Raw genomic sequence first — 15,163 nt, forward strand, 5'->3', positions numbered from 1 at the left:
GTAAATGTATTTGATATATTTACTTATATACTTACTTATTTACTTATATATAGATATATATAGATATAGATATATATAGATATATAGAAATAAAGTACCTCAAAACACAGTACTTGAGTAAATGTATTAAGTTGCATTCCATCAGTTATTGATATATCAGTGATTCCATCAGTGATTGACACAATTCCCTAATGTTCAACTTTGTGTATATTGTTTCATGGTGGATAGATAAGATGTATTCCCACATTAAATGAACAGACACCCCTGAATAAGTACACACACTCACCATGTGGGGTGGTGTCTGAGGTGGAATCCAGCCCAGGTTCTGTGGTGGTCTCTGTCTCCACCGTTACTATATCCCCGTCGTCATCAGTGTAAGTCTCTGTAGTTGGGGTGTCTGCTGTCTTGTTGTCTCCCCCTGCCGGGGTGGGGGGAGGTGGGGGCTCTGTGGTCGGTGGTGCCTGTGGGGCATCAGTTGGAGCTGGAGGTGGGGAGAATGGTAACAACCGCCCCGTGCCATTGGGGCCCACTACTTCTGCATCATCCTCAACAGCTGAGCCCGTGGTGGTTGTGGTGGTGGTGGTCGTTGTTGTTGTTGTTGTTGTTGTTATTGTCGTCACCGGGATGACTGCGGGGGCAAGCGTCGTGGGTGGGCCTGCTTGGGCTTTTGTGGGTGCGACTGTGAAGTTGAGAGATGGTGCGACTGGGGGATCTGTGGGTTTGGCAGTGATTTTTGGAGGACCTAGAAAGAAGAAGACCTTGTTCAGTACGGTGCAGTTTTTCAGAGCAAGTCTTTTAAGTTGAGGTGGTGAATAATAAAAGGAATTTGATGTAAGCAGACACGGTTCGTACTTGTGATGGGTACATGATCCTGGGCTGAGGCCCCAAGGGCTAGACTGAGCAGCAGGAGCAGGGGACACACACCCATTCTGCCCTAGATGGAGGAGGCACAACAGAAGGGATAACCAGGTTTTAGTCATGAACAAAAACTCAAATCTCTTTGAAATCGATAAAAAAAAAAAAAAAAAAAAAAAGTTACTCAACCCAAAGATTTTTTCATTAAGATTAGTAGACTTGATCCTTGTGTTGTATAATCCACTGTATTTTTAAATCTTATATCCTAATCCCACATGTTCATTTTTGGAGGGTAATACTCTAAATCTAATACTTTAATTCTAAATCTAACATGAAAAAAAAGACTTGAAATCTGTTAATCTGTGCATGTTAAATGTTTACCTGAAGAAGGGAAGTTCGCATCAATCACTCATTCGCACAGCGTGGTCCTAGGAAGCAAACAGGGGATACTTAGCATGTAGCACGACACAGAGGAAATCATCACTGTATTTGTTAAAACAGTCAATAAATATATCATTTGTCATCCATATTATTTATTCTCTCTAAGGATGAATAAAGACTAGGACTGCACAATATATTGTTTGGGAGCATCTGTGATAGTAACATCGTGTCAGGTGCTATTCCACGTAAGCGGTCTTGGCCATTAGGGCTGGGTATTGTTAAGAACCTCACGATTCGATTTAAAGTCTTTAGGTCGCAATTTGATTCAATATCGATTCGATTCCATATTGATTTAAATGCTTCGTTATCAATTCGGTAATAAGTAGTAATAAGCGAATAATTCATTAGAGTACCTGTTAATAATTTAATTTAAAAAAGTAATCTTAAATTGTAAACCTCAAGGAAGTTCTAGTCAGTACTGAAATGTAAACAAAGGCACACGATGTGTTTAGTTATAAAATAGTGCAACTATAGTAAAGCTGACAAAGTGCCGTTGTTTCTGGGACAACATGGTACATTTTTGTCTGACAAACAGATGTAACCGCGGTCCCTCTGCCCTCCGGCGCAAGGAGGTAAAAGGTTGACACTGAACCCCCCCCCTCTCCCCGGAGGACAGTGCTACCCGCGGGCACTTGGTGCAGCGGCCAGGGTGAGACCGACTGCGCTGGGAGTTGTGTGTCAGACATCGGCTACCCTCGAGCGAGGTCGTGGTTGAGGCCCTTCCAGCTGCTGGAGGTGGGGACCAAGAGGCGTCCGGCGAGGGACAGCAGGGGTGGTTGGGGGCCGCTGCTTGCTTGAATCGATTCAGAGGATTTTCTGAGTCAATATTGAAATCGGAAAAAATATGTCGCAATGCGTTGATGAATCGAGATTTTTACCCACCTCTATTGGCCATTCTATAAAATGCATTACTACATAATAAAGCATTAACAGCAAGCATCATCATGGCTCAGAAACTAAATAAACTCCATACTCGATGTGTTCAACCCACTAAAGTTAGCTACATTTCGAGCCAAGGCGAATAAATTCTGTGTTTTGGTTTGGCAGGAGCCGTGATGGTAACCAAGTGATATTCTAGGGATTCAGTGAATCAGTAACACTACCCAATGTTTACATTAACTGAAAAATTTAATATGTGACATTTGGAATTTTAACTAGCACTGTGACAAAGAGCTTCTGAGCAGGAACATTTCTGTAGTCCGTCATACCCGATATCATAATGTGTGTTTCTTCCAATATCTTGCAGCTCTAAAAGGACACAGGTGTGAAGATAAGGACACATTTTTCCTTAAAAATGTAGATTAGCATTTGGCAAAAATTCATTATTATTATATGGTGACTTCCAGCAGAAAAGCATCATGTTAATATGCTCATATAACATTAATTTTTTTTCATTTGGACTTCCAGGAAATTTGATAGGGTTGGGGAGGAAATATCAATACATGGATGCATTTGGATTCTCTCTTGAATGTTATGTCTTGATGCAGAAAAGGAACTGACTGGTAAACATTAGACCCACTTCTCAACATTATGATCACCTGTAACAAATCTGTGAGACGGGGCTGTATGTTGCTCACTTCTAAATCAGCTGGATGGTGAAATGAAATGGAGGTGAGCATCTGCATCTTGTTTAGATTCTAAGGCTGTTTCTTGGTTTTGGTGAGGATGGCTGAGTGTGAGCAAAGACACAGGAAGTACATGCATCTCTTCGTTTGAATTACGGATTATTACACACATATTTTTAAAAAGTAGCAAGTTGTCACATAGTGAGACAAAACAATCATTGATAATCTTTTCTATGATCCTATTGCGCCCTGTGAATTGAATCGATAGTTTTTTGTAGAGACTCTCATCCCTAAATAACAGTTATATCACAGATCATTAGAAATGAGTTAAAAACTAACGGATTATCTTCACATTCATCTACATTTGACAGGGTTTTGACTTAAAAAGGCCAAACTGAATGAACATTTGAGAGATTAATCGCCCGCAGCACGACCAAAACAGAATTAGTGTCACATTTAAATTCCTGCAGTGACGGTGAATTAGCATTTAGGACTCTCTTCAGCCACTGACATGGGGATGAGCGGTGGAGACCAGAGGAATGACTGACTTGGGGAAAGCATGACGGAGGATGGGTGGTCGTCGGCTCGATTTGCTGTCAGTCTTTTTCAGAATCCCAGAGGCCAACAAGGCTGTTGTCTCCCTGACTGAGCTGTGATAATCCCTGGACCTAATCCCATGGTCCTGACCCTGAAATAATCCAGCTCGTCTGCCTTTGCTCACAGAGATACTTCAGCGCTGAGCCAACACTGCGGCGCTACCACACACAAACTGATGCTTTACATCAGGGATTATTACATCAGTGGGCAGAGGATAAATTGGGCACTAAAAGCCCTAATAGTGCCAATAGTTGCCAGTCTTCTGGTGTTTTGAATTGAGCTCATTCATTGCGGTACTTAGATTCTGGTTTTAGGAAGGAGCTGTTTGGCTCTGGCTGCAGCCTGAAATGGGGCATGATGAGCAAGTTATGTTGTCAATGACGATGCTATTAACCTACAAATCCAATTGTTGCTGTCTCTCTCTCTCTCTGTCACCCAGCTGTGCATCCATTTAGCCAGCAAATGTCTGCTTCCCAAAAAAACAATTCATGCCTTCAAAAGCAAAACAGTCGATGGAAAAATTCAACAGAAATGTCTTTCTAAATACTTTTGCTATGGATGCCCTTTTGTGAAACACCAACACCAACACAAAAACGTTTCTCTTGGCTTGACTTTTAAGTGGAAATAAGGGCAGGCTGTGACTATTCTTTTCACAGAAATGCTTTCAGAGGGGCCTTCTCTTTGTCTTTCAGCTGTCTGAATTGTGTAGGTTGCAGCTAATGAATACATTTCATCAGTAATTCATCTGCTCCATAAAATATCTGAAAATAGTTACACATGCACCCAGTTACCCAGGGGGAAAGTCTCCAAATGTCTATTTTTTCTGACCAAGAGATATTCTGATTAAAAATGAAGGTGAGTCATGAAATCAGCAGAGCTGGGAAAGAAGAATGTTGGCATTTTGTCTCATAATTGTTGCCTACTCAGTTTGTGTCACTCATCAAATCAATAGCTCAAATAATGACTGCTGTCCATGTCTAAACCACTCTAGAGACAAAAAAATACAGACTTACACACGCTTGCCACTTAACATGCAGGTGCAACGTGATCCTGACCAAATAGTATGTTAATTCCACATGATGATATCCTGCTGGTGAGTGACACATAAGGGCAAACAAAGCATTGCGTACTATAACGACTGCACTTTGTCTTCCTGAGCCTACAGGTTGTCTGGTCATATAAAGACACAAAACAAATCCCTTGCTAACCCACAAACCACATTACAACCCCAACCCCTTACGTCTTCTGTCCTCATTAAAAGGAGTGACTCAGCTATAATGGACAACCTCAGTGATTAGTACCATTTTGTGTAAATTAGCCTTAGACAGCATCTGTCACAATGTGTAGTGAATGGGACGTGATATACTCATGGGTATGTTTCGCATCAAAAAGATTTTTTTTTTTTTTGAGTGTGTAACCTTTTCTTAATGACGCATGACTCATTGTTTTCTGCATGCCAACCAGAGAGGCTGCATGACGTGTCACTGTGTTGGTGTAAGTGATATAAGCTGGTCCCGTTGCTAATCTTCACTTCCGAGATGCTGCAGGAGCCTGAGAGTTTTTCTTTTTTCATCCAGAGACTGGAGACCCAAGAGAACAAGCTCCCTGGAGATGCATCTTAATGTGTTTCGGCCTCCTGAGAAGCAGCAGTCTTCCAGTGTGTGCGCGCGTGTGGGTGTGTGTAAATGCATGCAATTCAGACTTGTGCGTTGGTAGTGGACATCATTAATTTAAGAGGTACTTGGGCAAGTGCTTTTATTTGTGCTGTTTTTAGGTTTTGTGCTGTCAGTGCTCGCTTTAAAAAGACGCTCTGGGGGGATGGGACGGCAACTCAAATGACGGACAATGCAAGAGAAAGAAAAGAAACTTACAGTTGAGCTATTTTCAATTGAGCCAAATATCGGACGGAACTGGTAATAGTGAATTTTACCACTAGTTACGGGACACAACTCAACCACTTCAGAGTGGAACGTAGTAAGAGCCGATGAATGAGAGTGTAACCAAAAACATAATCCATCGTGACAACTCTGACACACTGACAGGTTTTTACTCGTCATAACAACGATTCAGCTCAATTTCTTCCCTCCAAAAGGTTTCACATCAAAATAATGAATAAAATATAACTTTGGTCTTGTGTTACTTGAAAAAAAGATGACCTTGCATGACAATGACCATAAAATGTTCCTGCAAATGTTTCACAATAAAAACTGGGCTAAAAAATGAAGGACTTCTGTCCACTTAAACACTAGAGGGCTTTGAAATGGAAACGGATATTGTTGAAAGTATTGTTGGTTTTATGGCCTTAAAATTATATTGCAATATTTTTAGACTATAATGTGAAGAACATATACATATATACATATACATACATACATACATACATACATACATACATATATATACATATATATACACACATACATATATAGTATAGTATTAGTAAATTTTGCATTAAAGCACTTCATAACACTAGTTATAATTGATCATCAGTAATGTGGATATAATGACTAAGTGGGTAAAAGACAGTATTAAAACCAGAAGAACAGTCTGGTAAGTTCAGACAGTTACATCACTTTATGGTAAAGCAGACTTTAAAACCAGGAAAGGACAAATGCTATATCACAATATAATGATACCCATAATGTTAAATATATAGTCATCAGCAATTTGGCTTGGTTTTTGTAATGTGGGAGGAAGTGGAGACATGGTGTCCATCTTTATTTATGTCAGTGCTCTCCATCCACACCTGACAAATGCCAATTCAGTCAGTTCGCATAAAAATACAAACCAGTCAAGCAGAACGGCAAAACCTGAAACGTATCCAACCGGGATTATATTATTACATGGGAAGTTAATCACACATGACCAGAGACTGTTACTGATAGACCAATATGCTTCTTAAAAGAACAAACATAGGTCTCACTATCTTACTTGCTTTCATTTGATGTCATGTTTCATTAACAGATTTAACTGACAAAGCACCCATCATCTTTTCTTTCCTAACCCACCAACTCCAAAATAAAATAAAGCGGAGCGTAAATATTTCTTTTTTTTAATCATGCTATTCCCTGCAGAGGAAACATGTACATGCCCATCTATTAGTGAATGAATGTACTGAAAAGGTAGTCGTGCAGCTCACGCTCGTCTGACTTGTTTTGTGCAACCATGTGAATATTTTTTCAGACAAAGCCGAGAGCACAGGGAGCAGGACCTTTAAGGCAGCAATCACTGGGATGAGCTGCACTACCGCCAAGCGCAAACCTGCCACAACTTTCTTAAGACTGTGACAAGCAACAAGCACCAAAAATCAATAGCCTGACTGCAGGGAAAAAGAAAAACACACACAAATGTGACAGGACATTTGCTTCCTTTTTCTAATCAAAACTGACTATGGTTCATTTGTTATTCACTCCCCATATCTCCTTAGTGCTATTCTAAGCCTACTTGCTGTATCAGGACGTGCTGCACTGCTTGACTGATGCTAGGAAAACAACAGGACTCAAACCCTCAATGAAAATTTGGCTTTGAATGCCTGGGCAGATTCTTAAGCTTGTTTACTTGTTCTTGGATGAAGTTTTTCTACATTGGGAACATTTCTAACTTTAGATGGTATTTTATCCAGACATAGCTCTTTATATAACAGCGTACTGATGCATTCAGTAGATCATTTGATTTATAATTAAACAATAAAGCTGCATTGTTTAGTATTGTTCAGGCATCTGTGCCAAAATATTGGTATTGATACCGATAATAATTAGAGGTGAGACTCACACTCACTCAGTCACGATACAATATCATACAATTCATGATTCGATTATCACAGTACAGAAAATGTGCGATGACAGACAGACATCTAATGATACATAAAGATATCTAACTGAAAAAACCAAAATACCCCTACAAGGCAAACTGTAGGAATACTGTAATACTGAATACTGTATTTATTGACTGCATCATGGAGTGCACAGTGCACGGTCTAAGCTTAGCGCCTCTTTATTTCACACACTGCAACTGTTGTGTGATCATTGCACAGGGCCAAATGTTAATTTTTTTTTTTTTTTTAAAAATCAACATTTGGAGCCAGTGTATCGATTTTCGCATTTCAACTGTCACGATATGTTGTTGTATGGATATTTTGTCCCAGTCGTGTGCTATGATCAGGGACGCATAATCAGATGATATCACTGAAACTGTAATATGGGAAAGTGGGATATACAAGTCACAAGAAGCTGCAATTTTTTAAAGAAGGCAGGATGCATGAAAAAAACAATGCCGCAGAGATGCCCTGGCCGACAAGAGTTTTTGGCTAAATGTAAGAAATCACGTTTTTCATGTGAGAGCTCCAAAAAAATGACGATGTTGTCATGATTTTAATAGTTCCTCCACTGGAAATGAAAATTGTGAAGCAAAAATAAAATCATTCTCACTAATCTTCAATCATATCACGATCATTGTATCTGTTAAAATAATCACAATATGATTTTCTTTTCATAATATGTTGCAGCCCTAATAGCAGTAATACTAATCCCTCATGCTACGTTTCTAGTTTAACTCCTGGGAAATGACTATGGATTAAACTGAGTGAAAATGCGGACAACTGACTGAAAAATATGAAGATAAAAAAAATATGCGGGTAATTCAGATACAACAATCTGTTCTTTGTTGTGTCAGGTGTGAAGAATGGAGAAATTCAGTTGAATGTTTTAGTAACACGAAGATTACAACACGTTACAAATAAAAATCAAAACAAAAGGATATATTTAATTTGACATACATACCTAAAAATGTCATAACTGAAAATAATTACCCCATAGATGGATATAATATAAGTCACAGAAGACTACATACTAAACCACAAAATCCTTCCATTGTGCAGAGCTCATTGCTGAATGTGCGTGCGCGTGGTGAGCATGACCAACTAAAGAAGACAGTTGCTTCTGTGCCTGTGGCCAACTGCAGACCTCATAGGAGTGCAATCACACAGTTGTGAAAGGGCTGGGCTGTTCCCATGCCATTTCATTCACACAGTGAAAGGAACACTTATAGGTAGAATATAAAGGAAGTCCAATTACATCTCCATGACAACCAAAGGCCAAAGACGTAAGATCAATGCAAGGTAGTCATTTAATATGGAGGATTCCCACTCAAGTCTGCCGATTTCACTGATGCTTTTGTGTTCACGTGTGACCTTAGGTGAATTAATAAGTATCTTTTCCGACTGCGTGGACATGACATTAATGAATGGCTCAAGATGATGATGGATTTTACAAAAGGTGGAAGAAAATACACTGTTCCTCTGTATAATAACACGTGCCGTTTTATCTATATTTTACAGAATCCCAAACACTTATGAGGCCATACAACTCACACTGCCTTTATGTTAAATAATATTCTTAAAATCAACAAATTGTATTAATAATTCACAGAGGGTAGCCTGGGGCAAGTGAGCAAGCTGAAAACCAAACAGACACAAACCCTACAGGCCTGGCTGACATGACACCAGCCGTGGTGGTCAAGGGGACTTCACCATTCATGCAGGGAAATATTTCCCTCTGGCTTTCTACAGGGCATCCTGCTTCTCCAGTCGCTGCAGTGCGAGATAATGCTTGTCTGTCTGTCTCCATTCATGGCATATTAATACTGTTTCTATGTCTTGGGAGGGGGTGGGGGGGTCCAAGGCAACAGGAATACTGTGAATGCTTCTCTTCACGGGAGACTGAAGTAGGCCTAACTCAGGGCAGCTAGGACTCTCGCTCCGAAACAGACCACAGATTATATGTCCCCAATGCCACATACAACAGCCACAATCCTCTGGACTTCCCTTTCTGAGGGATACTACTCCCTGCTGGTGTGGTTTGTGTTCCTGTTGCCTTCATTCATGAGCTAGTGAGTTGATGAAAAGACGAAGAGAAGCATGGGATTACTATTCTGGCTAATCATACAGGCAAGAGTGACCGCTGCGTCTGTTATTAAGCCTGTAATGATGATTTGGTTCCACCATGCTGGAAGGATCAAGAAAACTCAACTTGTTTCAATGAGTGAGAGTGGTCAGCGAAGCTCTGCGCTGTGTCTGCTTCATTGTGGGGTTTCTCACAGAGCATGCCAGGGGCCTCTCCAGCTTTCCCACATTGGACACAGAGAGGATGTGGAGGCGCAAAGCATGGCCTCCCCACAGAAGCCACTGTGACCTTGGAGTGTGGTGTGGGGCCAAACGGCCAGCCCAAGGGCCACAACGAAACCAGATTCACTATCGCCTCTGCTATTTGAAACACAACACCAATACTGTTTTTTTACATTTAGCCATCAAAACTCAATACCTTTGAGTAATGTCCAAAATGGAGTATTGGAAAAGCCCTGAAAGGGGTCAGATTCCCAGTCAGTACTTTGATCAGTTTCTTGATGTAAAACATAATTTTGAGTATTTTATGCTTGCAGAGCTGCTGGTGTTTAGACCACATTTAAGTTTGATTTTTGTTTAACAAACACTTTATTATGATTTCACAAAATACTACGCTCTGAAATTTGACTTGAATGTGAAAAAGTATATTTGCAGTAACACTAACAGGTAGAGGTTTCATACTGTAGATGAGGAAATGTAAGTATTTATTTTTATATCATAGCCTTTTCTGTCAATTTTGTCTGAGTCTGAGATTTTCTTTGGCAAAGGTGGCTGTTTAACAATGAAGACAACAACTCCCATGATCCCACGCTACTTCACAATGTTGTCACACTAAATCTGTTGTTTTCTACATTTTTATGAAGGGCCCCCATCCGCAGAAATTACATACTGTGTGTCTGAGTAATGTAGCAATACTGTAAAAAAATATTGTGACAAGTGAAATATTACCTAAATAAACGTATTGAGGTTTCTATGAGCCAAGTGTATTTTAAGGATAAAAGAAAAAAGTACTGGTGGAGGTGTATCTAATCTTAAGAGCAACGGCTTTATGAAACACATTAAATCAAATAAATAAATGCATAAATATATAAATCTTAAAATTCTAAACTTAATTTGTAATTAACAAGAAGCAATATTTGTAATTTGTATAGTAACCACAATCTGAGTAAAGCTGAGGTAGAAAGTTACATCAAGTAAAAATGTTTCTGAAATAACTCAAATTTGTAGATACTTTTTTTCCAGCATTGGTAATATCAAGTCATTTCAAATTAAGCTCTGCCTGGCATCAGTAAAACATGCCCAGTTCCCTTGCCACACTTTATTTCTTTGCTTTGGTCGCAGGTTCTGTAATAAAGGAACCCAAAGTGAAGGTTCTCATATCTTTAGTGACCATCCTAGAGTACTCGTCCCCTCCTCTTCCTCCAACAGATAAGAAGCCCGTCTGAAGTTAAGAGACAATCATCTGAGACTTCCCTTCACAGACAGCGCTTCTCCTTTTTCCTCTCCACATCAAACTTTATGTGGTGCATTCAAAGACTGCCAACATGTTCTCTGGACATTTTTTCACAACAGGGCAAGAGAGGTCTTGCAGGCTTGAAGGCCGGTGCCAAGGGCAAATATAAATATTTATAACTACAGCTCGCAACTGATTCTGAATCAGACCTGAATTTGACCTCCACTATGAAGGCATTGTTTAAAACAGCACATCAAAGTTTTCATCCAGGGGGAAAAACTGACTAAAAAGTGATCCAATGCGTCACTTTACTTGCGTTTTTTCCCTAACAAAATAAGAAATATGGACACATTCAAAGAATTATCTCCACCGCCAAGACGTACTGTATAAAAATCAAAGAATTTATGTGTCTCTTGTTAGGTATAGAGACGCAACCAAGTGTAATCCTTCACATGCAAGAGTGTTAATGTGCTGCTTTGAGCCAAATTCGGTCTCTAACTCCAACATTCGGTGCCATTATCACACCTCATGGCAAACCAGCACCCTGCTAAAATAAGGAAGCAGTAACATGATTCTGACTGACCAGGTTCACACGAGAGCTTACAAGATCACAGGAAAGTTCTCACACATCTGAAACACTTCTTAAACCCAGAAAGCCTGGCTAGTCTTTGAACTCCAATGAAAAGAAATGAACTGCTATCCATCTACATCACAGTTGTGGTGAACCAGAAGCATCAATCATCCCACATCAGGAGAATGTAAAACAAAAGATTTACTCAATCATTTCAAGGGATTACGTAATTACTAACCCGCATCTACAGAGGGACAGAACAAGGCCGGATGGGCTCTGGCTGAAACAGCTACAGCCGGGCAAGATATCTGATTCATGAACTTGTTAGTCACCAAACAGGTTCATTTCCTGTGTTGCGAAATCAGTGTAATTGAGGCTGGATGGCATATCACATGTGGCTGGAATCAGGCTGCATAATGCTCCATAATCCTCTAAATGTCGTTGTGTTTATTCTGTCAGAGGCAGAATTACAGTGCTCTTCCACAGTCAAATATGTGGACCCACAGGTGGAAACAAAAATATACCTCCTGCCCCACCCAAAGAGTCAGCTCATAATATTGTGTCAGTACCCTGAAATTGTGAAATCTCACGGTGTGGAGGTAATTTCAACGATCCACCCATCGAAACTTCACGCACAAAGTTCCAACAGGCCGATTTCAAGCTACACTTTATTGTTATTTTTAGAAACTGGGCCAATCATGAAACGTGTGGTGGTGTGAGGATCACTCAAGCTCCTCTGCAGGATCCCGGGATGGAAATAACTCCTTTTTTTTTCTTAAAATAGGTTGGAGAAGATATGGACAGCAGAGCGAGGAAGATGATAACAGCTCTGCCTCTATTTTCCTTAGGCAGTCTGACTATCCTGAGATAGGGCCTGCTTGACGACCAGAGATGGTTTTGACAGCCACATTGGGAAAGAGGCGGACGTGTCCAGACCTGACATGCAGAGGTCAAGGTAGGCCTGTGAGGAGTCACACAAGCCTGCAGGAGGTGCAGCCTGACTTTTGTACTTGGGCGGGCTGAAAGTGACAACCTCGGTGAAGTCGAAAGAGTTTTGCGGAGTGGTAAGGTGGGATAAGTGCTGCTGCTCAGACATCCCCCCCAGACCCAGATGATGCCTCTCTGCTCTGACTTTCAAACATTCAAACTATTCCCGTAGTCGACGCTGATGCATGCGCCCGTTCTGTCTCCGATCGACCCCATTTCTCGTGATAAACAAGCCATTCAAAAGAATAATCAGTGTTTCTAATGAGCTGAGAAATCACAACTTTGTCGAGTTATGACGTGAAAATTAAACAAGATCAAAAAAACTTCAGCAGCCACAAGATTGAATTGGTATGCTGGGTTACACCCAACACTCAGAAAGAGGGGAGATTATTAATCATTACAGAGAGAGGGGGAGAAAAAAAAAAAAAAACTTTGGGAGAGGTTGTGGAGGGGAATGCTCACTCCAGTGTCAGAGAGCAGAAGAAGAAGAAGAAGAAGAAGAAGAAGAAGAAGAAGAAGAAGAAGAAACACAAAGCAGGCGCTGCTGTGATTTCACAGACCTTACATGTTAATGTTAGGGGGCGACCTAATTCCTGTTGTGGGTCGCATGAAGCCCCCCTCCCCTCTCTGCTCCTCCACCCACCCAGGCAGCTCCCCACCCTCTCTGGACGTGTAATAACAAAGCGTTGATCAATAAAGTGTACTTTCCAGTGAGGCAGGACGGACCTGGATCTCCTCTTTGTTCCACTGCCAGCGCAACAGCATCCGCGCTGGCACAAAAAAGAACAAAAAAAAAAACCGAGTCACTTCTCAAGTGTTTGTCGCACTCATCTCCAAGCCCCCCTTTTCTCGAGAGCCCCCTTCGACCAGAAAAAAAAATCCCTCCCTGCCTCCGAGCTACTTCTCAAATGTTCAAGCGTTCACAAAGAGGCTCACAACTATCAAACACAAGCCCCGCTCCCCAGCTCAGCCCCGGGCTGACTCCTCTGTGTCACAGGTATCTAATGAAAGCCCGTGTGGGTGGAAGTGAGGGTGGGGTGGGGGGGACAAAGTGCTTGTTTGTGGGTGACACAACGCTACAGCGAGAGGAAACATGCTGCTACAGCGACGTCGGAACAAGTGTGATTCGGGGCTGAGCGCGACAAAAACAAGAAAACTCACCTCAACTCTTGTAGCGCCCAGAGGAAACCCGAGGAAGGGAGCGGGGTGGTGGTGGTGGTGGTGGTGGTGTTGGAGGTGGAGGGGGGAAAGAAAAGCCGAGCAGGAATGTATCCACTCCTTCTCTTCCACGTTTTTCAACCCCGGCCCCTGTCTCCACACCCCAGGAACCGAGAGTGTGAGCGGGGTGGGGGGACCTGGGTGATAGCAGGAGGAGGGAAGCACGATCCGGGACACACAGCCAGCAACACTTCGCGGTCAGTTTATCTGCTAAATCCAGGCGAGGACGGCACTCCCAGAAAAAACCCCGTGTTCGCCCTGACGTCTCGTCCCCTTCGGAGAGTACTTACTCGGCCTCTCTGGACGTTAAATCCCACGGTCTGTCCGCTGTATCCGGGCGCGTCGGCCGACTATTCTAGTCCGCCATGTTGTGTGTCTGTCTGCATAGGAAGAATGGGAAGCGAGCAGCAAATTCCCAGGCCAGGCCCCGTCTCTTCTCCACTCTGCGTCTCCGCAGCCCGCAGCGACACCTGCCGGCCGAGGCGGAGCCTGCACGGGCCAGACTGAGCCACTGCAGCGGAATGAATCAGGGCCACCACACCACAGTGACACTGTCCCATTCATGAGTACGTAACTGAGATGTTTACTGTGAGCAGGACACATGTGTGAGGGCAGGGACATTACATTTACTCTTTTGAAGGTGGTTTTGTGCTCCAATAGAGTGAACAGAGGGCTGAAACACAACAACATTACACATTTCATATATATATATATATATATATATATAATGGTTTGACATTTCGTTTTGTTTTCGGAAGCGTCATCATGTTGTCAGGGTCATCACACAGTAGTGACAATGTATCCCATTCATAGATTGTGAGAACAAACACATTACTGGACTCAGCACAAAAGCTTAAATCATAAAGACAGTAAATAATAATGAAAATATGACAGGTTCAGGACGGAGCTCTGAAACTTACAAAATGTAGTGAAATGTTCAAATAAAAATAATCAAATAATGTTGTTAAATACCAGCTAAAATGATCTGTTAAAATAAACATACAGTTTAACACCTTTGCTTTTTAAAACCAAGTGATTAGAGTTTAAAGGAAAATAATAAAAATTACACATTATGATTATCTTACTGACATCATGTGTCTTTTCCTTTAGAGTCAGTATAAACAGCTCTATCTCTTGGCGATTAATGTAAAGCTATAAGCCGACAGAGCAATTTAGAGCTCTAAAAGTGGATAAACTACTAATTGAATTAATTAAAATTGGTAGCATCTTTGATAATTAGTTAATTTAACTGAATTAACTCATTTTAGGCAAACATGCCAAAAACTGACCAATTGCAGTTTCTCTGTTGTTTTCAGATAGTTTTCTTCATCTTTTGTTGGTATAAACCCAATACAAATGGGCTTGGGTTGTTGGGTGGACAAAATATTTGAAATATGTTTGAAAAAACTGTTACATGTTACAAGCCAAATGTTAATGGATTAAATTATAATACCAGTAATGATTAGTCGCTGCTTCAGATTATAAGCACTATTTTCTCAAGTGAAAGTACAAACATCACAGTTGTGTCCACTCTCTTCCTTCCTCACTTCTGCTTTATGATTCTGGATGATACATCA

At 41.2% G+C, this 15,163-nt stretch overlaps 1 protein-coding gene across 4 annotated transcripts in view; it reads right to left on the reverse strand.

The window, feature by feature from the left end:
• The window catches only part of ptpra (protein tyrosine phosphatase receptor type A), a 48,314-nt gene extending 34,331 nt beyond the window's left edge, over positions 1 to 13,983 (reverse strand). For 2 of the 4 annotated variants that reach the window (XR_005075429.1, XM_037100568.1), the window contains exons 1-4: positions 13,530 to 13,983; positions 1,237 to 1,283; positions 853 to 934; positions 287 to 742 (exon numbers count right to left, since the gene is read on the reverse strand). Coding sequence is in view for 3 of the 4 variants with exons in the window: in XM_037100568.1 (XP_036956463.1) it covers positions 287 to 742; positions 853 to 934; positions 1,237 to 1,257 (559 nt within the window). In the remaining variant the exon portion in view is untranslated. Of the gene's footprint in view, positions 1 to 286; positions 743 to 852; positions 935 to 1,236; positions 1,284 to 1,989; positions 2,091 to 13,529 lie in introns of those variants that run through there. The other 2 variants (XM_037100570.1, XM_037100569.1) reach the window with 2 other exon arrangements.
• Positions 13,984 to 15,163: the final 1,180 nt, after the last annotated feature.

This window comes from Acanthopagrus latus, chromosome 6 (genome assembly GCF_904848185.1).
Source record: "Acanthopagrus latus isolate v.2019 chromosome 6, fAcaLat1.1, whole genome shotgun sequence".
NCBI lineage: Eukaryota > Metazoa > Chordata > Actinopteri > Spariformes > Sparidae > Acanthopagrus > Acanthopagrus latus.